This window comes from Phaenicophaeus curvirostris, chromosome 6 (genome assembly GCF_032191515.1).
Source record: "Phaenicophaeus curvirostris isolate KB17595 chromosome 6, BPBGC_Pcur_1.0, whole genome shotgun sequence".
NCBI lineage: Eukaryota > Metazoa > Chordata > Aves > Cuculiformes > Cuculidae > Phaenicophaeus > Phaenicophaeus curvirostris.
In genome coordinates this window covers 3,864,014-3,891,896 of record NC_091397.1, presented here as the reverse complement: position 1 = coordinate 3,891,896, position 27,883 = coordinate 3,864,014, and the positions used below count along the sequence as shown (strand labels likewise).

Below are 27,883 nucleotides of genomic sequence, written 5' to 3'. Positions count from 1 at the left end.
ATCTGCTAAGCAGCAGAAAAATATCTGTACATGCTTCTCTCACAACAGTAAAAATGGGATAATTAAGTTTTTGTTATCTTCAAAAGTCGAAGCGCAAGGTAACTTTCATGCTTAATCACACCATATTTAAATCCTGTCTTTTTTCACCAAGTTCTTCCTGTTTCTACTACATTGAATACTTGAGCTATGTCCTTTCTTTAACTGGAAGTTACAGTGGATCAGATTTTTATTTCCTCTATGGGATGCTAAAGAGATGTAGAAAGTGGAGACAACCCTGCAACATCTGCTGAACTTCGTAACCTCTTTCACCACTGAACAAGCAAGGCAGCAGAAAATGCATGACCAATATTCAATGTATTTTTTTTAGATTCTGGTCAAGGCAGAATGGGGGCAGGTGGCAAGGGAGATCCTTGGCTTTGCCCATGAGCTGCTAGCCAGCACTGCTGACTCAGAACATACATAGTAATTTGCTCCTGGCAAAAGGGAAGAGAAGAAAATGTGCAATTCCTTCCCTAAATTCATCCCATGAAATAGAAGGAACAGGGAAGGAAGATTAGAAAGACTGTTCAGTTTCATGCAGTTTTCCAGCTTTTTGTAAAAGAAATGAAGAAAAGAAGAACTCTTCTTGTGTGTTTTGTTTTAGGAGTCATAAAGGTTTATGTATTTAGATATATCATTCTAGAAAGAAGGATTTCACATGGTATACTAGAAAAAAAATGAACTTGGTCTGTGCTGTTGTTTTGTGTCCCAGCTTGAGATTTAATTTCCTACTATGAATTCCACCACAGAAATAGGTTATTCTGTGGTGCAGAAATACTTTAGCAATGTCACGCTGAAGTCTAAAGGTGAAGTTAATCTCATGTTAGCTGGCTGAAAACAGAATGTTTTGGGTTTTTTTGTAAAAAAAAAAAAAAAAGTAGTTGATCCAGACATACTATATCTTAAATATATTTAAAGATAAGTTGTTAATTTTGGATACTTCAGAAGTAAGGTAGTATATTTTCTCTCCTATTGATGTATGATCTGTTTTTTCCTCATTTCATAACTACAGGAACATTAAATCTTAGAGCCCAATTTTAGGCCAGCTTTTGGTTTTGCTTATTTTTTCAAATATGTTCATTATTCCTGCAAGATGTCTGGAAAGGAATAGAATTTAGAAAGCTTGCCATCCAGACTTCAGATAGATCTTTGTTAAAATAAAAGTTCTTTCTTCATTTTCTCATTTTTGGATTATGAAGACATGATTCTGACAGCTCGATAAATACATCATGTCTTATAAAAGATTTACAGATGAATCAAAGTACACACCTACCTCTTGCACCATAATGTAAGCATGTAGTTTAGAGCACTTTTGCTTTTACATGGATTGTTTTGAGCCTCAAGCTATACAGAAATATCCAGACTGACCTCTTGGCTAATAATATATTTTCCCAGCTAGTAATATATATACAACTGCCAGTAGTTGGTTTTCTGAAAAGATCACTAAGAAATGACACTTTCAGGATTTTGATAATTCTTATTCTAAAGACAGCTTTTACTAAAATAAGCACAAGAACTACCGAGACGGCAGTGAGAGGGTTCTGAAGTGAGCACCAGGAACAGCTCTTGTTCTTCTCCAGATGAAATTCTGCTGCTGTTGATCTGCAATGTCAACTCCCACTGAATTCAACAGATGTTTTAAATTCATGTTTCAGTAAAGAGAACTGTATTGGGCTCTGTATTTAGGGGAAAATGTCCTCCTTGGGGAACAATTGCATCACTGGATGTTAGACATCCAAATTATTGGCTAAATTAGCTGGCTAGTCTCCCAAGGCTCCTTGTACAGTCGATAGATACTGAGATTTACATGCAGTTTGCATATTCAGACATGTAAATTAAGTTGTCTTAATATGCTAGCTGGGTCCCACTCGAGATGTATTCACAATCTCAAAGAGTTTAGCTGCCTATTTATCTTCTCAGTCCTGGATTTCCTCTTTCTCCATAATTTACACAGGCTATTTTACTTTATGCCTGTTCTTTTTACCTAACTAGCTTGGGCAGGTAAGAAACACATCTGAAGCTAGATGTTGCAATTTTCACCCTTCAAGACCACATAGTTGAGTCTTATGGATAGGCACCTGGAGGTGCTGTTCTTATTGACCTTTTTCCTTGCCTTTCTGATTACCCTAAAAGCCATTTTAGATATCCTGTATGCCTTTCCATTGCAGCTTGCACTTTTCACAATCAAACCATATATTTTGTGCTCACACGGTTGCTAGGACTGTTTGGTTTGTTTTCTTTACAGAAAAAAACAAATCAAAGCAAGCACAGTGAAGCACCACAGCTAGAAATCACAATCAAAACAAAAGGCAACATTAAAATAACCCATAATTGAGAGATTAACCAGGACTTGTTTGGAAAATAAAAATAGAGGTCAATGCACAATGAAATGCTTTAGATGAGAAAAAGAATTATTAGAGTGTGTAACAAGAGTAGACCCAAACCCTACGACAAGACCAAAGCCAAACTGAAATAATGATCTGAAGAGTGTTGTATAGATTTTGAGAACATGCCTCATCTTTGTTCCCAAGACAGTGAAGTACTTGAATCTGCTCCAGGTTTTTGGTCTTGCAGCCAAATGATTAATATAATTCTACTACTTCTCTGCTAACTTGCAAAGTAGTATAAACAGGACACCTTGGTATCAGAAATGAATAAGCTAGAGCAGTTTTAAATACTGTACTCCTAGTTGGTAGAATTGTCTTCCTACAGGATATACCTGAATAACTGACCTGTTTCCCATTTTTTTTTCCTGGACTGAGAACTGATAAAGGAATTTTGAATGGTATAATTACAACAGATGATCATTCCTGTACACAGGAACAAGATTTCTCACTTGGGTTACAAATGGAGAATTTTTTGTGCACTTTCTAATTTTTCTTCTACAGTTAGTCTATGAATTGAGTAATCTGTCTGAGGATATATGTAAATATATTCCTTTACACTGTACCTGTATACATACCTATAAATAACTTCTATATCTAACTGGGTTTTACAGCAAAGGGTAACTTTCTGTCTCTTAAGGAATAAAACATCTGTTCACTTTCAGAATATAATGAAGAAATCTATCATCATCTTTATATGACACTGATGCTATCACGGTCCCTGTAATTAAAAAAAAAAAATCAAATGATTGAAAAATAAAGAAGTTTCTGGATCTTTACTCTATAACTCAAGTATGCAGAAATGTGCCTTGTAATGTACTTTCCTCATCCTTTTTCCAGATAATAAGAATGTCAAAGGCAATGAAATCTCCCAATCTTTCCTTTAAATATTAGTTATGTTTAATTTTTTCCAGGAAGTGATTAATAATCTTCTTGACCTCCGTAGGTCCTTTTAGTCTTATTTTCTCTTTTCCCACAAATATTTCACATTCCAATAAATACCAAGAGTAAAACACTATTGATTAAATATATGCAATTTTTCTTAATTATTTATTCATTCAAATGGGAGTATAATTACCTGTCCACATGTATTTGTGAGCATCACAACAGAAAAATTCCTCTTCCTACTAGATCTTTAACAAACCAAACCAAATAGGATGAAAGCATTCACTGTTCATTACCAGGGCAGTGGTCATTATAGTTCTCCATGCTTCACTAACATCTCCTTTGTTCTTCTTCATCATGCACTCTACCTCCAGTTTCATTTATTACTATCACTCACATTTCCTTTTCACTGACTTCAGATTGTAACCTACCCAGATCAAGGTGTACGTCTTTCTATATCTGCTGTTGACAGGAACACAACTAGTAGCTAGGAACTTACTGAACAGTTTCTTTTAGTCTCTTTCATACTGACAGAAATTTCCCAGGTGTACACAAACCCTTGTAAGGCTGGTTTGCATTTATTTTTCTGTGTTTGGTGTTTTTTTATACTCTCTGAATACAGTGCATGCAGAGTCAAAGAAGTTCAGTATGAAACAGGAGACAGGCTTTTTTAAACTTTATTAAACTCTGACTTTGTTATTGCATCACACCTTTGCTCCAAGATTTCTTTTTCAGTTACTTCAGAAGTAACTTAAACAAAATGTGACTTCTGTCTTCCTGTTCAGAAGTATGAAATGCAATGTGTTAACATGCCTCTTAATGGAGTATGAAACAGCTTTTTATAATTTATTTATTCCATATTTTTCCTCCACTAGATTATAAAGTCCTATGGGCTCAAACAAGGGATTGCTTGACTCACCACTAGAACAGTTTCCAGGAGAGATTATAGAATTTGCACATTGGTAGAAATTAAGTTATTTAATTCAGTCTTTTCTCATTCTCAGAAGATTTGAAGGAGTAAACAAGGAATAAATGCCTCTCAAGAGTATCCACATTGGCGTCACTGCGGTTACATCAGGAATGAATTTGGCCCAAGATTTTTAATGAATTATCTCTTACTACAAACATGCTTTTTCCACTGAGATAACTCTATTTATAATCAATAGAAAAACAAGAAAGTGAAGAGGACAGGAGTCTGAATACAAAAGGGCAGCTTTCTTCTGAGCTTTGTTACAACTCTTGCTCTGGAGAGTGTTTAGCTTTCAATGTCACCACTTATTTTGTTTTGTTCTATTTTTGTTTTTCCAGCTGTAAAAAGGGAGGAGAATCTTCTCGCCCTCAGAGCTACCATAAACCTAAGTAACAGTAATTTGTAAATTCCTCTGAGGGAAATTAATACACGTGTAACAGATTTGAATATAAGCTCTGAAATTATCAGTCATGTAAACTTGAGGTCAGCTGCTATTTTCAGCTGTTTAATGTCAGTGGAGTTTTTTGGTCTCTTTATCCTTTAAGATACAAATCCAAATTCCTGACAAATGTTAGTGACTTGGTAACTGTTGATCTCAGGCTTTGCTGGAATAAGTTCCATTGAAAATCCTGTTCTCCTACATTGGGACTTTTAAAGACTGAAGCATAACCCCATACCCGGAGGCTGGTTTGAGACTTTTGCCCCAGTTTAGTCCCACTTCAAAGCTGTTGTGAGATTAGTTAGAAACTAACAAATCAAAGGAATACATTGGCATTTTTTTCTTCTGTGACTGAACAGATTTGAAGTCCTGAATTTATTACTGGGAAGACTAGATGTTCAAGCGATGTGCTACCAAATGTAGATAAATCCTCTCTCCATTTTCAAAGGAATACAGACTCCAAAACACCAAAAAGACAAACTAGAAAAATGTCTACATTTTCTGTATCCATAACAACTAGTTATCCTGGTGATCTTTACAAATAACTTCTTCACAGGCCCATAAGTCTTATAATGGGCCAAATATCACTACCCTTCATGGGCAGCAAAATGGCAATGAACTGCTTGGCTGTACAGCCTGGAAAGATTCCTTACCTACAGCCTTAGTTGAAAGCCAGAGTTCATTGTGATGCACATTAACATTTGTAGGCAAAAAACCACATTGTATATAATATTTTTATATGTTATGCTTATAAATGTATACTATATACTTCTATCCTGTTCCTCCATCACCACAACCAGCTGTATGTTTAGTTTATAGTGTTAATTGAAACTCTTCACAAAGGTAGGACACAGCTGATTAGAGTTGCACCCTGTTGTCTTTTTTATGGGCAGATTGTGCCTGTGAAGAGCAGGATCGATTCGGGTAGGATATAACAGAAGAATGTGAGGATTTGTGGAAGAGGAACACATGTTCCTGGTTCTTACCTCATTGTTATCTTCTGAAACTCTTTCTTAATTCTATAGACTTCAGCTGACATTTTTACTACAATCTTCCCAGAAATTACTTTAAGCCTAGTCATTTAAGGATTAAAAAGCCTTCTAGCCACTGGTGGAATAGCCTCCTTTTTCCTCTTTCCCTCATCTTGGAGAATTAACAGAAGATAGAGTGGATAAAGAAAAGTGCATGTTGTCTTTTTATCCTAAAGAGAGAGGGAAGTGAGTCAGAATGGCACGGTCATGGGGTAGGACAATGTCAGTCTTTTCCACTGCCACCAGCAATAAAAGAAGTAAAGGGCACCAGCTGCTTCCAGGCAAGGCTGCCTCCAGCAGTACCACATGTTCTCACATAACCCGTCTTCCAAGTGATGCCAGATTATCCACAGCTGGTGAGCTTGCCCCTGGCTCAGGTTCTGGCAGCTTGTAAGTATCATTCTGTCCTCCAGCAGTGTTGGAATAATATCTCCCAAATTTTTTGAGTAATTTCACACCATCTCTGCTTCCAGAGCAGCAAAGCAGTGACTTTCTCATAGATGAATAAACAAACTTTTTTATTTTATTTAAAGATTTTTTTAAAAGAAGAAACACCTCTCCATTTCCCAGATTATTGGCTTTTAACTCATCTGTATAATTAGACAAAGAAATGTTCCAAAGATTTTGCCAAATTGAAGCTTCCCTTTAAAACCCTCTTAAAGCTCACCTAAGGCCAATTGGTTGGCAGCATTTAAAGGATTCTGAGGATATTCTTGGATGAGGTTTTCTTGGCAGGTAATAATGCAAGAACAAGTGTGAGCTTAGAATAACTATCCTATGACTATAAAGACTTAAACAACTATAAAAACTGCTCATACTTCTCTAATTATAGATAACAGCTGCTGTCATCTAAGAGGTGGTTTTCGCCATGTATAAAATGTTCAAGTTAAAAAAATAGTAATTTGGTATTTCCATATGAGCCATATGTGTTTCACCTCAGATGTATACAAGAACCTTCCACATTCTTGGGAAGAGTAGTTTTAATGGATGAATTTTTGCACAAGTGAGAGGATCTTCATTCTCTTTTCACCTGTGAGACAGATCATGGTCAAATAGTGCCTTGTGTACTTATTTGTATTTTCTTCTGGAGTCCTGAGTTCCTCATCTACAACTTTGGAATTTCTATTGGTATTTTTCTTTTCTACTCTCTTACATCCTGGACTTTCAAAAGAGGCTGTTGAATCTGACAGTGGTATAAATTTGCTGCGTAACTTGAAACACATAATGATCATTTCTGCAACAGGAGCTCCTGTAAGATGCCTTTACTTTGAAATGTCAATTACCTTTGAAAATCTAGGCTCCATACCCAGGCCTTGCTTAAGCCTTTATTTGTTTTGGTATTTGCCTAGATTTATGAAAGAACAGAGAACACCTCACTCATATTCCCCTCTCTCTGAAAGGCTTTATATGCAGTATGCCCTTTAAAAGTTATTGTGTGTCATATAATTCAGTCTAATATGCTGGCTTGTAACATTATGTTTCCTTTGATATTACTCTCCCGAAGGCAATATGACCTTGAAGGTGATATTTTAAACTAATAAATGAGGAGAGGAACTGAAAATCAAACTAAATGCTGTAAGACAAAAAGGTGGATTTTAATCTCAAGCCTTTATTTCCATACATAAAAAATAACAGAAGTGTAAGATTTATGTATTTACATTTTTTTTGTGATTTACCAAGGAATTAAATTTTATGCAAATTCTTGTCTACTCCTGTTTGTCTGTGTATGAATTCATAAATCCCATTGCCCTCTCATTCTTTTCTTTCACTGCCCTCCTTTACCCAATAATTTTGAATCTACTGAATAAAATCAGCAACCTTTGATCTAGATGTACTAGTCTCCAAGCTGCAAATTCCTATTTGTTTTGTGAAAATTATGTGCTGAGCACAAGAAAGATGTCAAAATAATTTATTTTTACAGAGAAGGGGACAGATAGGACTTACTCAATTTGTTAAGAAGAGTGAATAAATGAGCACTGAATTTATACTCAGGGTCTTGCTATCCAGCAGGCACATCTTTGGTTTTGTGGCTTCTCTTGCCAAAAAGTTTGCAGAGATGAGAAGGAGGCATATTGCCCTAAGGACAGTATAAGGACATGGAGGGATGTTGTGAATACATTAAAAAGGATTAAAATATAAAGAGTGTAAATGAGGGCATTGCATTAGGGCACCATGAGAAAACAGGGCACAAATCTATAGGAAAAGAACAATTTGTACATAGTCCTGGTGACATAGTGACTCTGTGTTGGTGGAAGATGTCAGGCTCCAGTCTCAGTTAATTTAAAGTGAGATCTATTCCTTGAACTCAGTGGACTTCAGCTGTAGGCTGCATAAAGTCTGACTTTATATCTAGCTACTGTCAAAACTGGGACTCTCCAGACAGCCCTGGCCAGAAAAGAAAAAGAAGATAGGGAATGTAAGCAATTTCAGAAGACCTCTTTATCACTGCTATTCTGCCAGCATGGCTTACTTTGTTTTTTTTTTTTAATCTTTCTTTCTTGGTGCTTGCCCAGACACATCAGGCGAGAGAGCCTTTCAGCGCCTAGGAGTAGCAGATTAGGGAGAAAATGTTTGCTCTGAGAGCCTTAATTTGAAACAAAGGACAGGAACAAGACTTGTGTTAACTTCTACAGAGGTATGATGACTGGGATGGTTTTAGTGCTAGGTATAATTTTAAAATTGCATCAGAAGATTCTGCAATGATAAATATCTATGGTTTCCTCCTTGTTATGAAATTTGACTTTTCTCTGAAAAAGCTGTTCCTTTTCCATGGCTGCCAAGTCAGATCCATCCTTAGGTATGTGCAGCACACCCCCCTGGCCCCCACAAGCTTCAACAGCACTGAATTTAGACTTAGGTGTCAGGGGCTTCATGTGAAATTCATATAAAATAAATATTGTACTTCAGCTGAAATCAGGACTCTGTTTTTGGAAGTACATCTCACAAGAACACTACAAGGAGGATGCAGCCACAGGGAGCTTTCAGTCTAAATGTGAGTTTTGTCTTACTTTTAAAAGAAGAAGCTTGAGACAGAGATGTAGAGATTGATCGTGTGTTTTTACATACGCAAACATTGTGGTTTGCCTCTGGTTTGAATTGCTCAGGAGCTGTACAGCTGTTCTGGCACTGTTCACAGCCTGCATAACATGTCCCAACCCTCAGCTGGACCCCTTCCTTCAGGATGGGAAAGTGGCTAAGGGACACTGCATGGCCACTGGTCAGCCCACTGCCCGGAGGGCAGAATTGGTTCATGGCTACTGCAAAAAGCCATATAAACTCTATGGGGAATTTAATAGGCATCTCTCTAGGCTAAGCTAGTTCTTAGCCTCTTTCTGCTGGGCGCAGTCAGTGGAGAGACAGAAATACACTTACAAGGTAGTTCACCACCACTGCCACCTTAAATTGGGATCCTCCCTATCTGGAAAGTCACATTCCATGAACTACAGAGGAAAATTTGTTTAGCTTAAATAAGGGCCAAAGGGTAAGTCTTAGCCATCTATACTTAAAAGAACCCCAACTAATCTTCCAGTTGAATGACTGAATTTGGTGATGAGGGGTTGGGCTTCACAAAGGATCATTCATCCCATTAAAGAGGAGGTGACTAGCTGAATGAGATGAAGCATTCTTTTGCCCATACCACGTAAAGGGCGTATGTACTTACCCTAGACAAGATGTCTAGCTGTGCACCTTATGTTAGCCAGGATAAATCCTACAAAGTTTATTAAACATGACTTTCATGTCTGAAGGTTGCAGTGCACGGTAGCAGATATAGGAAGGGAAGGCAGAATTTGTGCTTTCTGCAAGGCACCTTGTTTTCAAGATTATCCATTAGCAAGACCACCACTTTTCTCTCTTGCCCACATGAAATCTTATTCTTTAAAACTATCTGTTGTTATCATTTATTTCTAACATGCTGAGAACCTGGAAAATTCACCCACTTGAAGCTTCATGTTTCTACTTGCAGTGTCTGAGCTACCTCTTTCAGATCTAGCTTGGTTATCCCTGCATCACATAGCGATGGAGACATGCCGTCAGTGCCAGAGGAGAACCCTACTGTGCAGTTTCACACTCAAGTCACTTTGATTTCCGTGGCCAGATTTCACCCAGCAGGAGTTGCTGGCTGTATCATTATTTACAAATGTACGGGGATTGTGCACGCTGGCCTTTATTCCATTTAATTTTTTGTCATTCTTTTCTTCGCTTTTCTAGATTCTTTGTTTCAAATATACTTTCCAGACAGGAACAGGCGATATTCTCATTGATAGTTAATTCTTTTCAGTCTCCATCACTCACCTATTTTAGTAACCAAGGCAAATTACTTGACTCTCTGTTTCTCTATCCTTCTCTTCCAATGTCAGCACATTTGTGCTTTTGAGAACAGTGTACTTGTAGCGTCTTTGTATATGGGTCAATTTTTTCACCCTGCATGATATTGCCACAAAAACAGACACCTGATATAACTGGATTTAATACACTGTGCTATGAAATATTTATTCCTTGTCAACACTTTCTTTTCTGCAGTGCAAGGATTTCCTTGCATTTCTCTACGTTCCTTTGCAAGTGTCTTGCCATCCCAGTGTCTGGAAGACAACTGATCTTGAAGCAATAACAAGAAATAAGGAAGTTCTCCATATTCATGTCAAACCCCATTTAATTTAAGCATGCAATGCTAGCAGGTGGTTCTCAGGAGATCTCATTAGCCATTTTGATTGTCTCTACCACTTCTTGTAAGCGAATGTCTCATTACCATGAGTATTTACATATCCTTTCCTTTTGTACAGAGTGTCATATATCAGTGAACCATAAACCTATTACTACATGTCTTCAGATTTACACGGTAAATACAGTTCCTACTGCATGGACAGGCATTAGCTACCAAAGACAACAAAAATCGAATAGCACTCAATCTGATCTTGATTTCCATCTTTAGTGCTCTAACTGTATCACAAAACTTTTCAAATGTCAGTCTTTGAGCCTTTAGGAGATGTTCTAATGAATCAAAATATTCACACAACATGATCCTCATCTTGCAAAGGAAACAACATGTGGTAGGAGTGGGATAAGAGTGGGATAAGAGAGGAGGAAGGGAAAATGTAAAGGATTCCTTTTTTCTAGTTCCTGCAATGATTTAATGAGCATTTTTTTTTGCAGTAATATTGTGTTTTGATGGGTCTGGGAAAGATGAGGGACGTTTTATCTAATAGGATCTGGATTTTTATGGTTATTAATTTATATGATATAATCTGTTGCTGCACCCTTTAATCTGAAAGAATGATTATCAACTGCTTTGGCTATGCCATCATTGTTATATCATAATAGTGTTGTTTGACACTAACCTAATTCTTCCAACACTATCACTCAGAACTGCCCTATCCTTCACACATGGTAGTATTTGGCTTATATTTTTTTGTGAGAAAACACAGGCTGTGATTCCCCACCACTGAAGCTCATGGAAATAATACACCTATTCCAGTCCTGTGAGCACACCTTCTCCACTGATGGAAATGTGCTGCTATCACCAAAGTTGATATAGCTCACACCGTTTTTACAATTTGATCATTCGTACCTCATTAAATTGTACCTGTGCCAGTCTGAAAATATGACACTTTGAAGTATTATCTGCTTTGACTGAAGACCTTATTTTTTCTGGCACTTAGTCTAAGAGAGAGTGTATTAACAGAAAACCACTTACAAAATCATGGAGCTTGTGGCTTTTAACAGTTGATAAGATTATGTACTTAATCTCAACATCAAGTGCAACTGAGTAGTGGAGATATTTAGATTTAAGGTTTTTTTTTCTTTTCCTGCTGAGGTAAAAAGTGATTGCCATTTGAGATTCCTTCAGTAAGATTTTTTTTAAAACAGTAGGAAATTTGAGAGAGATTGCTCTGAGTCTTTCCACACACTGCATAATTCTTCTAGGTTTGTGAACTAGTAATATGGCAGTTTACAGAATCACAGGAGGGCTTATGCTTCTTTAAAGCCAGCCGTAGTTTTTCATGTCTCTGACAGAATGATCAGAATGAAGCAGGAGCTGGGCTCCTTTAGTATATTTAAATTAGCACATAGGACCTGAATTTTTCCTACATCCTAAGAGAAGACAACTCCCATCCACAACCTCATCAGCTCCTCTTTTTGCTTGCATGTTATAGGAGGTTAGTTCTTTACTGCTCAGATCTTTACTTCAAAGCTTGTTACCTAAAACCTAATCTCTGAACAGCTCTTAAAGGCCTGGTTCTGTCTTTAGCTCATGCAAAAAATCATTAGAGCTCAAAATCATCCCATTGTCATTGTGACTTCGTATTTTCTAGTGCAAAGGCTGCACTAAAGTTAGTGAATGATATTGCAACAGCTCTTTACTAAGGGAGGAAATTTCCATTAACAACTCTTTTAAGGAAATAAACAAGAAAGAGGTAAACTTCCCACACATATCCACAAAACTGGCTATAGGATGAAGCAGAATCTGGTTTTAAATTTCTAGTCATCTCCATGTGTCAAATTTCAAAATGTGTCATTACTCAACCTTTGACAAGTATTAGAGACAAAAGTATAGACATTAAATCAAAGACATGATCCATAAATAAAATGCTTAACCCGGCACTACTGAAATATAGCTAAATGGCAGCAGATTTTGTGCTTATGGGAAAAATTGTCTCTTATATATATTGGAGAGATTTAACCAGGACTAAAAAATGTCATCTTCTGCAATGGTACAGTCTGGCCATTATCGTGCCATGCAGCAACATATTTAACACTATTCCTATGAATGACAGTTATTTTATTCCAGGGAAAGTTTATTAGAATGTAATACTGTTTATTATTCTAAACAAGCACATTTATATGGATAAAGAAAGAACCAACTATAAAACATCGTAACAGAGTGAAGGGATTTCCACCACTAATGCATTTTATCCCTACTTCTCTCCTACAGGTTGCCCAGGAATGTGGGATAATATTACATGCTGGAAACCTGCAAGTGTGGGTGAAATAGTCTTTGTCAAGTGTCCTGCGCTGTTCAGATTTATCATCTCTGAAGATGGTAAAGTATTTCCTCTTTTTTCTTTGTATCTGCCTGGTCATGACCAGCATGAGTGTAAAACCTCACTTAGATAGTCAGTAAGGGAAATCAAAAACACAACAGTGGTCTAGAGCTGGGTTTCAGTTTAAAAAAATACTATAGACAAACGGGATGTTTGTGTGTAGGTGTGAATGTATCCATGCGGAGTTGGGAGGGAATGTATGAAAAAAGCCTTCAAAGAGTATACAACTTGAAAATATCATGAGCTTTAATTAATAAAGAGAATGTTCTGCCCATGATTCTCCCATGATATCAATGAGACCTGAAACTGTGTTTGTGTCTTGGATAATTAATCATCATAATTCAAACCTACTTTAGAAAATAAATAAAACTCAAGAGTGGCTTCTTCTCATGTCTAAGGAGTACATAGTCACAAGATGACCAGTGTGAAGAGCTCCCATATTGTGAGTCCAGGGAAGAGTCAGAGGGAATTAAGGATTCACAAAGAGATGCAGAAGCTCTATCATGACTTTTTGTGGTCTGTAGAAATGAGACAATGTCATCCTGCCACTTGCAGCTGTCACCAGCAACCAAGCAAGCAAAAGAAATATTGCAGATTTGGGCAGTTTCTCTTTCCAGGATGCATTGCTGCCTATCATAGTCTTTCCTTGCCTTATAAACAAAACTGCAGATGATTAGCTAGTCTAGTGCATTTTATCTTTTCTCTGTTTCTGCCACTACTTTAAGCTTGGACCAAAAGTCCAAGTAGATCTACTTATTTATATTACGTAGCGCATTTCAATGAGAAGAATCTCTGTACAAGCTACTGTTTTCATGATACCAAAAACTCATTTTCCTTTCTCAATTTTTTTTTTTAAATTTAAAATCAATGAAAATTTGCTAGGTAAAAATAAGAGTGTATGGACCGGACGAAATAACTCTTCTTCATCAGAAGATGTATAGATTGATTAGATGTTCTCTTGAAATTCCCTTTTTTGTGTGGTGTGTGTGATTCTATGAAATTAACTTGCCAACTGAATAATTGAGAGAGAGTTTCTCCTCCCATAATGTTACCTAAAAACAAGATTTTCCTTGGTAATAAATACAGTTTTGCCCATTTACTACCAGCACCCATCTAGGATCCTGTAGATAACTTAATTAGCACTGTCCACTGAGGAATAAATTCATCTTTGTACCCCAGGATCGTTTTCCCAAAGATTATTTTACCAATTAATTATTCATTTACAGTCTTGAGTCCCAAATCCACCTGCTCTGCATTGCCACATACAGAGCACAATTTGTGGGAGACAGCAAGTATTTCATACACAGTTCCAGGAAGACTGAAATCTTCACCTTTAAATACATCCGTCTGAACTCATTCTGATGCTGAAGCAGATGCCAGAGCTCTTGTGAAACAGAAAGGAATTTATGGGTGATCATTACCTCATCTAAATTTACCCATAAGAAAGTCAATTGTTTCCTCTATGAGTCCTCTAGACTCCACCTGTAGTCAGTGGAGAGACCCACAGAAGGCAATTTGTGTTACTCCAATAGACATGAGATGAATCATACCTCAGAGATACTTCTCTTTACCCAGAAAGTACTAAAGGCAATTCAGTTGAACCAGGCATCTGATTTTTGAACAGGGGAAGATAAGTCCCTCTTTAAACTATCAGGTATAAAAATATAATTACTACTGTAATTCAATGTGCTTTAATTATAGCCAGTATAATTAGATAAAATCAGTTCAGTATTGACTCAGCAGGTAGAATGGCACTTATTGAGCCTTCCATGTTTAGTGATAATAGAAAACCAACATGTGAGCATCCAGCATCCTTGTGTCTAGGATAAGGAAATACTATTCTCTCTTTCAGCTTTCTTTGGTTGGCTCTGTTTTGGTTTGTGGTTGGTTTTGGTGTTTTTGGGGGTTTTTTCCCCAATTCTCCATGACTTTGTAATCAAATTTTGTTGACTACTTGACTTTTAGTCTGATTGTCAAAATAATTCTGGTCATCTTAATGCAGGATATGCGCTCAACCAGAAGCTTTTTACTATCCAGTTATCAGTCATGCTTGAAGCCTGCAGGCAAAATACTTAAAAGTTGTTCATTGCGCATCAGCAGATGGCTGATATATTATCTTTTGATATAACTGCAGGAGGCCTGATGCTCAAGACTGTGCCTGTCCAAATTTCCATTATGATGCTTCCCTTTCAGTGGTTTGTAATCTATACCTCCTGCATACCCTCAGGCTACACTGTGCTAACACATAGTAACATAACATAACACTTTTCCCTGCCCGCTTTACATGCAAGGCTCAGAGATATTGCTAGTTTAATACTGTGGAGAGTGGCGCTGTGTACACCTACAGCACAGGAAATCTCCAGTGCCAATCTATCCACACAGCTCTGCCATGGGCTTTTATAGTATTCCTCATCTCAAGGGCTGTCTCTGATGTTTCTATTTATATCTATTTATATCCCATGCAAACACGTTACCTTTTCACATTTTCATTACTGACTAAATTTCTTTTCCATTTCTGAAGTAATTAAGGCTGGAAGACCTCTTGAGAAATCAAAGAACCATAAAGCAGTTTGTGTTGGAAGTAAACTTCAAAGGTCATCAAGTCTGCCCACTCTGCAATGAACAAGGGCATCTTCAACTAGACAGAATCTGACCTTGAATGTTCCCAGGGATGGAGCATCTACCACCTCTCTGGGCAACCCATTCCAACATTTCAACACCCTCATTGTAAAAAAATTCTTCATTATATTTAGTTTAAATATACCCTCTTTTAATTGAAAACCATTACCCCTTGTCCTATCACAACAGGCCCTGCTGAAAAAAATCACAGAATCACAGAATCACTAGGTTGGAAAAGACCCCCCAGATCATTGAGTCCAATGATTCCTATCAACCACTAAACCATGTCCCTGAGCACCTCATTCACCCATCTCTTAAATTCCTCCAGGGATGGTGACTCAACAGCTTCCCTGGGAAGCTTATTCCAGTGCCCGCTGACCCTTTCTGTGAAAAACCTTTCTCTGATGTCCAGCCTGAAACGCCCCTGGCGGAGCTTGAGGCCATTCCCTCTTGTCCTGTCCCCTGTCACTTGGGAGAAGAGGCCAGCTTCCTCATCTCTACAATCTCCTTTCAGGTAGTTATAGGGAGCAATAAGGTCTCCCCTCAGCCTCCTCTTCTCAAATCTACCCATATCTTTCTTATAAGACCCTTTAAAGTATTTAAAGGCCATGATAAGGTTTTTTGTGGCCTCCCTCTAGACCCACTCCAACAGGTCCATGTCTTTCCTCTGCTGAGGGCTTCAGAGCTGGGTGTAATACTCCAAGCAGGGTCTCACCAGAACAGGATAGAGGGACAGAATGACCTCCCTCAACCTGCTGGCCATGCTTCTTTTTTTTCAGCCCAGGATATGATTGTTCTTCTGGGATCCAAGGGCACATTGTCAACTCATGTCCAGCTTTTCATCCACCAGTATACCCAAGTCCTTCTCAGCAGGGTTGTTCTCAATCTCTTCATTCCCAGCCTGTATCAATACTGGGGGTTGCCCCAACCCATTTGCAGTGTCTTGTGCTTGGCCTTGTTGAACCTCAAGAATTTCATATGGGATGACTTCTTGAGCTTGCCCAGGTCCCTCTGGACAGTTCCTCTGGTCTCTCAGGACAGATGGATGGCATCCTGTCTCTCAGGTGTGTCAACTGCACCACTCAGTTTGGTGTAATCTGCAAACTTGCTGAGGATAGACTTGATCCCTTTGCCCTGCAGTCTGTCCACTCAAGAAGTATGGGAAGAGAGGTTGACAGTGAAGATTGATGCAAAAAAGTTGTTAGGTACCTCAGCCTTGTCCTCATCTAAGTTTGCCAGTCTTGCTCATCAGGGAGTCACATTTTCTTTGACTTTCCTTTTCTGGTTAACATACCTGTAAAAGCCCTTCTTATTATTCTTTCTGTCCCTCTCCAAGTTCAGCTCCAGCTGTGCCATGACCTTCCTGACCCCATTCCAACACAGCCGGGCAGTTTCCATATAAACTTCCCAGGATACCTGCCCCATATTCCACTTACTGTGCATTTCCTTCTTGCTGCTTAGTTTGACCAGCAGGTCTTGACTGACCCATGCCAGTCTCTTGGCTTCCTCTACTGATTTTTTACAGCTCGGGATCAAGAGCTCTTGTGCTGTACAGAAAACATCATTAAAGACCTGCCAACTCTGTTGTGCTCTCCTGCCCTTGAGGGCAGTTTCCCAGGGGATATTGACTAACTCCTTTACCAGCTGAAATTTTGCTTTCCTAAAATTCAGAGTCCTGACTTTATTCTTTGCCTGACCCATGTCCCTCAGGGAGGTGAACACTGCCAATGCATGATCACTGCAGCCCAGGCTGCCTCCAATGTTGACATCATCAAGGTCATCTGACCCATCTCCCTTCTCAAAGGCAAAGTTAGCTCAACATGATCTATCCCAGAGCTTAACTAACTTATGACCTGTTAATAGGAAAGATTTATTTGATTTTTTAAACTAAAAAATAATATAACTTTTATAGAAATAAAACCCAAAATAGTTATATGAAAATTAAAAGCTCCATCATAACTAGAACTATGTAAAATAAAGGGATGAAATAATATTTTTATTTTCCCAGGTTTTGCAGACCTGTTCACACACTGTAATTCACATTTGACCTGTAGCGGGGTATAAGTATGACCCTAAAGGAGGAGCAGTCTCTCCACTGTAAACATATGTCTTGCTTTCTTTATCTCCTTACAGCATCAGTAATAAAAGTGACAGCTGTTACCTCTTGTAGTGCTGGGTTTGAGGGGGTTTTGGACATCTGTTCACTAGGAACAAAACCAAGATTCATAATTCATTAGATAAACAAATAAACATTTAATCTGGAGTAGTTTGAAATCTCTACAGATCTGGCTGGATTTGCACTAGTGACCCCAAGGTGGAAATATCTACATCCATAATCACTCTTCTGGGTGAATCAGCACAAGTTTTCACTATCATTGCTGCTGATTTTAATTATCTGAGTATATTTTTTTCTATGAGGGTTTAATGAAAGAAGTCAAATCTTATGACAGTTCCTTAAATAAAGCATTATTAGGTAACGTTTCTAAGATTTCTAACATTAGAATGTTTCTAAGATGTGGCTAATCACATTTTATAGATTCTTATAGTGTCTTCTGGCTACTGCTGTGTTTCTAGAATATTTAACTAAGCTAGGCACTGACATTAATATTTATTAATAGCATGTTCATTCTTAACACAGAAATTTATTTATGTTCTTATAAATGATTTTACAAACAATAGCAATAAATTTATATTATAATTTTAAAAATTTCGTGTTATGAAGCACTGAAGCTGTAAGTACAGCTGTTTGCATGACAACAGGAAAACAATATGATGTGTTAATCTTAATGAAGGGGTGGGAGATATAGAATCATAGAATCATAGAATAACCAGGTTGGAAGAGACCCACTGGATCATCGAGTCCAACCATTCCTATCAAAGGAACAACAGAGAACTAATATGCCATCTGCATAACTTATCAGAGGAGGCAGGTTAATCCTGGAAAAGGAAGGAATTCAAGTGATATCCTTTCATCAATACCTTGTTTTTAAATTCATAATGAAAAAATGGTTTGTTACACAGTTTCTAATTTGAAATGCTTGGAATATAAATCTTCCACTTCTTGCCAGAATAAAAACAACTGGCCCATTTTGTACACCTGGGATTCAGGATAATATTTGTCAAGCCATCTTCTCAGCAAGGCTATCAACTGACCTTAAAATGTCACTTGGCTTTGGATATCTAAAAGTTATATGTCAAAGTTCAGACTGGTCACATGGATTTGTGAGGTCAGCAGGAGTAGGGAAGTGCTTGTGAGGCCACACCTTGAATACTTTGTTCAGTTTTGGACCACTCAGTAGCCAAAGGATGTTGAGGTACTGGAGTGTGTCAGGAGAAGGGCAACAGAGCTGCTGAAGGGTCTGGAGAACAAGTCTTATGAGGAGTAGCTGAGGGAACTGTCACTGTTTAGTCTGAAGGAGGCTGAGGAGAGACCTTATTGTCCTCTTCAACTAACTGAAAGGAGGTTGTAGTATGGTGGGTGTTGGACTCTTTTCCCAAGAAACAAGTGATAGGAGGAGATGGCCTCAAGTTGCACCAGGGGAGGTTTAGACTGGATATTAGGAAAAATTTCTTCACTGAAAGAGTGATGGAGCATTGGAACAGACTGCCCAGGGAAGTGGTGAAGTCACCATCCCTCAAGGTGTTCAAGATTTAGTAGGCACAGTGTTGTTGTGTTAATGGTTGGACTGGATGATCTTAGAGGTCTTTTCCAACCTTAATAATTTCATGATTCTACTATTCTATGATTTCTGATTCAGTAAATGGAATACAATGAGTACTTTAACCTATCCCAAATGCTTATATTGAGGTGAATGAAGTAACTGGAGGGGATTGTTATTTTCGTTCATGGAATATCAGAATGGAATTTGGCTGCCTCGGCTTGGGTGGCTGTTTTCTGTATGCAGTAAGATGGGGAAAGAAAAAAAGAGGCAGCAAAATAAATTGCCATTTAGAGAGGTGCTTTGTTAAAAAATTGTCTAAGGATTTAGCTGAAAATTAAAGCTGTTGCTGGTTTTAATTTGAAAATATACTCTGCTCTAACCTTCTCTCTAATTGGACTGAGAAGTAACATCTGAACTGCTGTCAGTGTCATTCAGAAAGCCTAATGTTAAATCTCATGCTGTGTGGTTGGTGACCCTTCCTTGTAAAATTTCATTTCATGTTTCCATTCCTCCAAAATCACTAGAATTTTTCATTTCCTTTCAGTTGCAGACTGTGAATAAAAAAATTGTTCTCAAAATCACTCCACATTCAAAAAACATATTAGCTCTGGAGTCTTTTCTAATCTAGTAGGTTAAGACTTTACTATAACTTTCCTTCTAGAGGATTCCTAGATATTAATCTTCTTTATTTTTTTTTAACTTTACAATATTGATTTCTTTGATTTACATCCACCAATTAACTTTTTTTTTTTCATCTGGAGCTTTAACTATCATAATATTTCTGAGGTATATTGTGGCTTCCCAGTGCCAACTCTAGAGACAGCCACTCTCAAACTGAGTTTATTTAAAGCATTCTAACATATCTTTGCATGGGAAGAAAAAGGAAAACTGTGTCACGCTGTGCTTCTGCATTTCAGTATGACATAGCAAGACCTAGAGAGGGCCCCAACACTGTGATCTGCACTCTCAACTGGAAAATTTTCTCTGTTTTGTTCTTTTTCACTTTTTCACTTTTCCTCCAGACAAAGGTGATATTGCCTGGCAGTAGAAAACTACATAAGCCAAATCCATGCTTTTCTTTCTTTGCCCTGCACAGCTGAGATCTTCTAGAGCCTATAAAGCGATATTAATAAAACAGACCATTGAAAGAAACCCAATAGCCAGATCAGAAAGGAGTATATTTTTAGTTCTTTGATTTGCAGTAAAAACTAACACGAATAGGCACATTGTGAGCATTGCCATATGTTCCACATTTAGAAAATGTTTTCATTCACAAATCGAAATAATAAGTGTGATTAGCTCTTGCTGAGTTTTCCAGCAATTCAGAATGTTTATCTAGTGCTCAGTCTAGGATACTACCTGCTACACCCAAACGAACATTATTACAAAGCATGATTTACTGTGTTAGATAAAGAAAATGCAGATAATCTTTACAAAAAAATAAACCATAAAACACATCCTATGTTGATCCCAGGATTAAGGAATCTTAACTAAAATCCAGTAGAATAAAGAATGTATCCAGGTATTATAGAGTTTAAGATGGAACTATATACTACTCTGACATTTTTGAACCAAATTTTTTGGCTTGCTACTCTGGAAGTTAGATGACTTCAGCACTCAGCCAACAGGCTTTATTGTCCTTGAGAGCAAGAAATTGAAAACAGTCTATTACTGATGCCATTAAAAACAGTGGGAGACACTCAAGTACTTTGTTGTAAGAACACCAATCCCGATATATTCTGTGCTGCAGAGATCATGCATGGACAATGGGATTTATGAACGCAGGGTTAATTGGATTTGGAAAGCCATCTGTGGCTGTTCTCTCCTGTCTGAGTTTATGATGTTATCTCAAATCAAACAGAATAAGATGACAAGAGATGCGTTGATGAGAGGGAAAGTGATGCTACATGTTCATATGTGGAAAGCCCTTCTGTGTCATTTTTGGGAAAACAGTCCTGGTAAAGTCATTAAATGCTTTGATTTACAGATTTTAGTTTCAATTGGTTTGGTTTATGTATTGATAGATTTTGACATAGACAGAAATAAAAGGTGACTATTAAAGATTGGGGCCTTCTAAACGAAAAAAAACCAAACAAAAACCTGGAAGATTGTGAACTTAATTTCTACTGAAGTAGAAAATACAGATTTTTCTTTGCTACTGGTCAAATTAAGGTCAGCATTGCAGCAGGCTGAAATTGGGAATTGTGTTTGCCTGTCAAATAGACAAGGCAAAAGATCAATGCAAAGGTCTAGATTTCTATTCAAGTAAATCTCAGCCCTGGTGTGTGTGTATCCTAACATCCTGCATGAACACCAAGGGAAGAAAAACACTGGAATCAGAGAGTATTCTCTGCAAAACAGACATGCCCTACTCCGTTAGCATTTTCAACATGGGAATAATAATGAGCTATCAGAGCTTAATCAGTCTTTGAAGCTATCAAGATTCTCTACATATCTTAGTTTCATCCTTCAGTGTGTATAAGATCCTATGTAGTATTTAGAAGCAAGTTCAACACAAAGGTATCTGGGTTTATATATACGTATGTGTGTGTGTATATATATGTATGTGTGTGTATATATATATCTATATCTCAGCTAAAGCTTTGGACAGCTTTCATAGCTGTCTGCAGATTGCATATGTGTTATTGTTGCTTAGTGTTCAGCAAGTTCTAGAAAGAATTGTGACATAAGAATGAGTAAAAGAGACCTGCCAAATGTTGAAGTTAAAAATAATAAGCCTTGCCAATAACCAAGATAACAGTGCTTACTAGATAACAAGTCCTTTCCCATTGGTTTTTATCCCTAGGTTTTCCACAGGCAGTAAAGCCATGGGGGGATTACTTCAGCTTCTTCCAAAGCAAGGAGAACAACTATAATTAACATGCCTCCTTGGTCACAGCATCACGAAGTCTATCTGCAATGCAGAGGGAAATGTGAGGAAAATGTTGCCATCAAAGAATAGTAACTGTATCTAAATTTCTAATGAAGCAGTTAAGGCCTCAAAAATGCTTTTCACAGGGAAAGGGCATTTTATGGCCTTTCCCACCAAATTATGGGGCCATTAGTCTCTGTGCCTCTGATATTTAAACATATAATGTGACCAAGAGTATTTCAGCTAAAAATCAAGTCCTTGGTCCTTTGCAAGATGACATTCTGCAGTGGCCGGGGAAAGCTGTAGTGCAGATCAAGACCTTTGCTAATATGATCCAAAAGCTAATTTGGCCTTGGAAAATAAAAAATCATTCTCATCTGGGAAGCATGCAAGAGTGGAATATGCTGAGAGCTGCTGAGCAGTTTGGAGGACACTTGCACAGAAAAAGATAGTACATCATTAGTACATTAGTGTTTGATAGGAATGGTTGGACTCGATGATCCTGTGGGTCTCTTCCAACCTGGTGATTCTATGATTCTATGATTCTATGATCAGCATAGGTGCAACATGGGAAGATGCTTCAACCTTTACTAGCAGTCTTTGCTCCATTCTTGTTTCTCCTCTTCACTCAAACAACCAAGAAAGGAGTTTCAGTTGACTGCGAGATCTTAGTTGTGGTGGGCACACATTTATTCTTGCCTTTAAGCAAGTAATTTAATATGCTTTCTTTGCTGCAACTATTTGCGTAACTGATAATCTCCACTGGAAAATGTTTCATTTTTCTTTGAAATATGACCCCTGCCCTTTTTAGAACTAGGACACTCTTCTGTTTTGTTTGCATTTCTCTTATACTCTGATGGATGCTCCTCTGATAGCCAGCCTCATAGGAAGGATACACATAATGTTTAGATGATGTCTAGTGGTTGCTATGGTGACCTCAGTTCACTGCTAGTTTCATAGCCTTTGATAAGAGGAAGAAAAGAAGAAATTCATAATATCCCTTTCATTTTATTGATCATAACTGTAGGTCAGTCCTGCCTCAGCCAGCCTTTAACTTCTCTCTATAGGACTTCAACAGTATTCTCCCATGATTTTGAGGTGTGATGTAATATACGTAATGAATATATGCACCCTGAAATTAGTATAGAAGAAAGAAGTTGTATATCAGTTCTGTCACTGCCTTAACTGCAATGTTTTGCAAAAATCACTGGGTAATGAAGTTGCAAGGCCAGCTCCTCTCATTCTGTAGTAGGTGTCTAAAACAAATCATCCTCCAGGCTGTCTCTTTGCCATTTATGGGAGGAGACGTAAAGACCAGATGAACTTATTTTCATGTGGGTAAATTGGATAGAATTAATTTACCTCATAGGTTCTATTCCTCATACATCATATGATAGAATCACTTAGGTTGGAAAAGAACTTTAAAGTCATTGAGTCAAGCTCTTAACCTAACACTGCCAAGTCCACCACTAAACCATGTCCTTACAGGCCACATCTGCATGTCTTTTAAATACCTCCAGGAATAGTGACTGAACCACTTCCCTGAGCACCCTGTTCCAATTCTTGACAACCCTTCCAGTGAAGACATTCTTCCTAGTATCCAGCTAAATCTTCCCTGGTGCAATGTGAATACATTTCCTCTTGTACTATCACTTCTTACTTGGGAGAAGGGATCAGCACATCCCTCATTACAACCTTTTAGGTAGCTGTAAAGAGTGGTAAGGTCCCTCCTTAAGCCTCCTTTTCTCCAGGCTTAAGCAGTCATAGTTCCCTCAGCTGCTCCTCATAAGACTTATGCTCTAGACCCTTCATCAGCTTTGTTGTTCTCTGGACATCTTCCAGCACCCAAAATGTCCTTAGGCACCAGTTTTTACTTGCACATTCAAATATGAACCAAGCTTCCTAATCTTACCCTTAATTTTCTTCTCCCCCAGTTTTCCTGTTTTCTAAATAGAGTGAACAATACCACTTAATCTTGTATTGTGTCTGTGTGAGCATTACACTCACAAATCCCTCTGGCCAGTCAAACAGCAATATACAGCAGATGCTGAGTGACTAATGACCTTCAATCTGTAGTTTAAAGCATTGTCTGTGAGGCATAAGGCTAGAGAGACAAAAACTCTGGAAGGAGTCAAGGGACTTAGCATAGGGAAAGATATGAGAACCTGTGAGGCCACATACTTTGTAGTCTTGCCTGGTTGTCACTTTCTACAGATTCTGTTGATAATATTGTAAAGACCTAGCAGCTGATTCTGGATCAATTCCTTCCCGTTCAATAAAAAAAAAAAAAAAAAGGGCTGCAATGAAGGGACCAGGATTATTGGATGGTGTCCATGTGTGACCTGATACAGGACTGGGGAGAAGGCATTAGAGGAAGCAGGTAGAATGTGCAAGTGGTAGCTGTGGGGGGAGCTCAGAAAGCCCCAGAAAAGCTGCTAAGTAGACTGCTGTTCCCGACTGTGGCTTTGCCAGCCGGCTGAACAGATTGCTGGTGCCTAAGAGCAGCGTGCAGCAGTAGGGAAGGGAGTGAAAATGCAGAGTGTGGTGGATTCTGTGGTGTTGGTTGTGAGAGCTGACTGATTTATTTCATATTTATAAATTAGATGTTAAGCTTCTAACCAGTGCTTTACAAAACGGGAAAATCAGATTCCTGCCTAGCCAGCTCATGGCCAAACAAGATGATAACAAGGGATAGTAGATGTTTTCATAGCCTCTCTATGCCCCGGTCTCTGCAGTTTCTAAAGGGACAGAATCAACACATAATCAGACCAGTGCAAGCATTGCACACTGATCTCAATGCTGTCAAAATCAGCAGAAATCCTTCTGGAGGGTTACCCATGTGGATCAGTCCTCCAACCCATAATAATAAGATAGGAACCACAGGAATAAAATAAAAGTATGGAAAGCCATTTCAGGGCAGAATAGTTTTGGAAGCCTTTTATTCCCACTCACCACCACGAATAAGGGACAAACACTGGAACAGAAGGGTTAAATGCAAGTTGTGCTCGGATAACCAAATCTATGGGAGATAAAGCAGTTGCCGTGCCAGCTGACACTGAAAGCAGCCAGCACAAATTTGGCAAGAAGGAGGCCATCTGAAAGACTGCACTGAGCTCTGAGTCTCATCACACACAGGCTGTTCCTTGGCTTTAGCTTTATCAGTTCTGTTCACTTTGAAACAGAAGCAACAATTGCTTGCATCATATTTCTCATCCGTTGGAGGATAGTGAGGAAGTATTCATGTTTTCTGGGACTCAGCAAATGAAAACCACAGAAGAAAGTCTGATAAATGTGCAAGAAAAAGCTGGGTGTCTGCCACTAACTCTATGGGAAGCTGTTGGCAAGTCCTTTGATTATTATTTTCTTCTCTCTCACCTCTTCATGTAAAAATTAGGAATAAGCAATATTTTCTATATTTGCTTTCTCCATTTGGTCTTTGAAACTCACAATTCAGCATTCTGATGGATCTTCTCCGGGGTCTCTAAATAGTACTGCAATAACATCTAATTAAAAATGACAGTTAAAGCACTAATGGAAGATTTCCTTTACTTCCCAAGGAGTGGCACTTACCTACTCAGTCTTGTGAAATAGGGAATAGCACTGTCTGTCAATATTCTGGATAAGCCGTCGTTTGTCAAGGATAACATTAGCTTCCTCAGGAGTTTATTGACTAATGTGAGCAATTATTGATCTAAAAAATGGTGTTCTAAGACACTGTTTAAATAGCTGCTCTTGGATCCATCTTTCTGTAGTTCAAAGTGTGCTGTCTTTTAACTGCATGTGAGGAGCATAGGTGTCAATGTAAGTCATGAATGCAATCCTTGAATTAAAATCCTGAAAAAAGTGTTTCCAGTCTAAACGCAGATAAGGAGCATATTTTATTTATTCTTCATTTCTGGGAGAGTAATGTAGTTCATCTAGCGTGTTGCTTAATCACCTTGATGAGCTTTCTCTGCATCATCATTGAGAAGAGCAACAAAGCTGGTGAGGGGGATGGAGAGCAGGTCTTACGAGGAGCGGCTGAGAGAGCTGGGGTTGTTTAGCCTGGAGAAGAGGAGGCTGAGGGGAGACCTCATTGCTTTCTACAACTACCTGAAAGGAGGTTGTAGAGAGAAGGGTGCTGGGCTCTTCTCCCAAGTGACGGGGGACAGGACGAGAGGGAATGGCCTCAAGCTCCACCAGGGGAAGTTTAGGCTGGACATTAGGAAAAAAATTTTCATGGAAAGGGTCATTGGGCACTGGCAGAGGCTGCCCAGGGAGGTGGTTGAGTCACCTTCCCTGGAGGTGTTTAAAGCACGGGTGGACGAGGTGATAAGGGGCGTGATTTAGTGTTTGAAAGGAATGGTTGGACTCGATGATCTGGTGGGTCTCTTCCAACCTGGTGATTCTATGATTCTATGATCATTGAACTCTGATGCACCAATTTCTCATTGTTCATGTCCCAACAGCAAGACAATAAAAGAACTCTTGTGAAAGCACAGCAAGATAACAGTTTTGCCTGTTACATCACTGACACCGGAGTAACTTTGCTGAGTTGTCTCAGAAGAAAGACAGTTATGTGAAGAAAAAAAAAGCCAAACCCCTGAAAAACATTTTCAGGGTAATTGTCTGAAAAAACGAGAGGGTCTGCTCTATGTCTGGACCTCCTACAACCCCACCTCAAACGCAAGCTCAGGCCTTATCCCTATGTGTGTAGATATCTTAAATGTTAAGCCAGAAATAATCTGAATGAACTCCATCTTCGCACTCATACATATGAGCAAACGTAGCTATTGGCACAGTTATCTGTCGTGTAAACATCCATATTCTAATGCAGGATACATAAACATATGGTCTGAGAGAGAAGGGCAGCAGCAGCACGTAGGAATTTAAAGCCAGATGGTGGCTGTATGTTCCTTCATTCTGTGCTTTTTATTATATATATATGCACATAATTGTATATGTGCGTATGTTATCCCAACACTCATTAGATGAACATTGACTTTTAATTGTTATTCAGAGCATAATGTTCAGTGTAAATCTAATTGACTTTCTGGTAGCTTAACTTATTAGTGAAAATTAGGTTGATGGATCAAACCTAAAAGCCTCTATAGTGAAAGGTTGTACTGGAGTTTTCTTCAGTACATTAGGAAGGACTCAGATGTAGAAAGATATGTTAATAAAACACAAGTTTTCTCCTACAGCAATTAGAAAGTTAACATTGTTGAAAATGTGAATCACTTCGTGATGTCCAAACACAGTTAAAATGCAATAATAATTTGGGTATAAAAAAATCAGTACTGCAGAAAGTCTCTTCATTTTATAAGTGTACATTTATAAAATGTTTTAACTGTTATTACTGGTGTCACGATATTCCAAGTGAACTAAAATCTGATATTTTAACATCAGTGTTAACATCATATTTATAGTGGTAATTTTTGTTTCTTCCTTTTTAGATTATAGGAATAAAATAACTAAATTTAAAATATTTAAATTTTAATTTTTTTTAATTTAAATTTAAATTTAAATTTTTCTCATCAGTCAGTGTAACATGCCAGGATACCAGGATCAGTAGGCTTCGAGCTTCTTAATATTGGCCTAGTCTTTCTCCAACATAAATTCTGGAAAGTTTGTTGCATCATAATTCAGGATTTAAGCCTCAATGTACAACTGAAACTGGATTTTTATGAGTCAAAGAGTTATGGAGGTTTTTTTGCAGCTTTGTCTTATCCTGTAAGGTCATTGTCAGACACAGGCTACTGAGTTAGGTGCCACCATGTTAGGAACCAATTTCATTATGAGCCACTGATTTGAGTGGCAGCAGGCTATGAAAGACAATACGAAAGAGAGAGATCAAGGTACAGCAGTTTGCTTTTTGTTCTTCTGCCTAATAAGTACAGGTGTAAAAATTCTCACAGGAAGAAGGACATGGAAGTTTTAAAGTGTGTGCAGAGGAGAGTCAC

The 27,883-nt window shown here is 38.1% G+C and overlaps 1 protein-coding gene across 9 annotated transcripts in view; it reads left to right on the top strand.

The window, feature by feature from the left end:
• Positions 1–27,883, top strand: part of ADCYAP1R1 (ADCYAP receptor type I) — a 134,188-nt gene that overhangs the window by 64,746 nt on the left and 41,559 nt on the right. For all 9 annotated transcript variants that reach the window (XM_069859217.1, XM_069859215.1, XM_069859216.1 and 6 more), the window contains exon 4: positions 12,680–12,787. In XM_069859217.1, the coding sequence (XP_069715318.1) occupies positions 12,680–12,787 (108 nt within the window). The remainder of the gene's footprint in view (positions 1–12,679; positions 12,788–27,883) is intronic.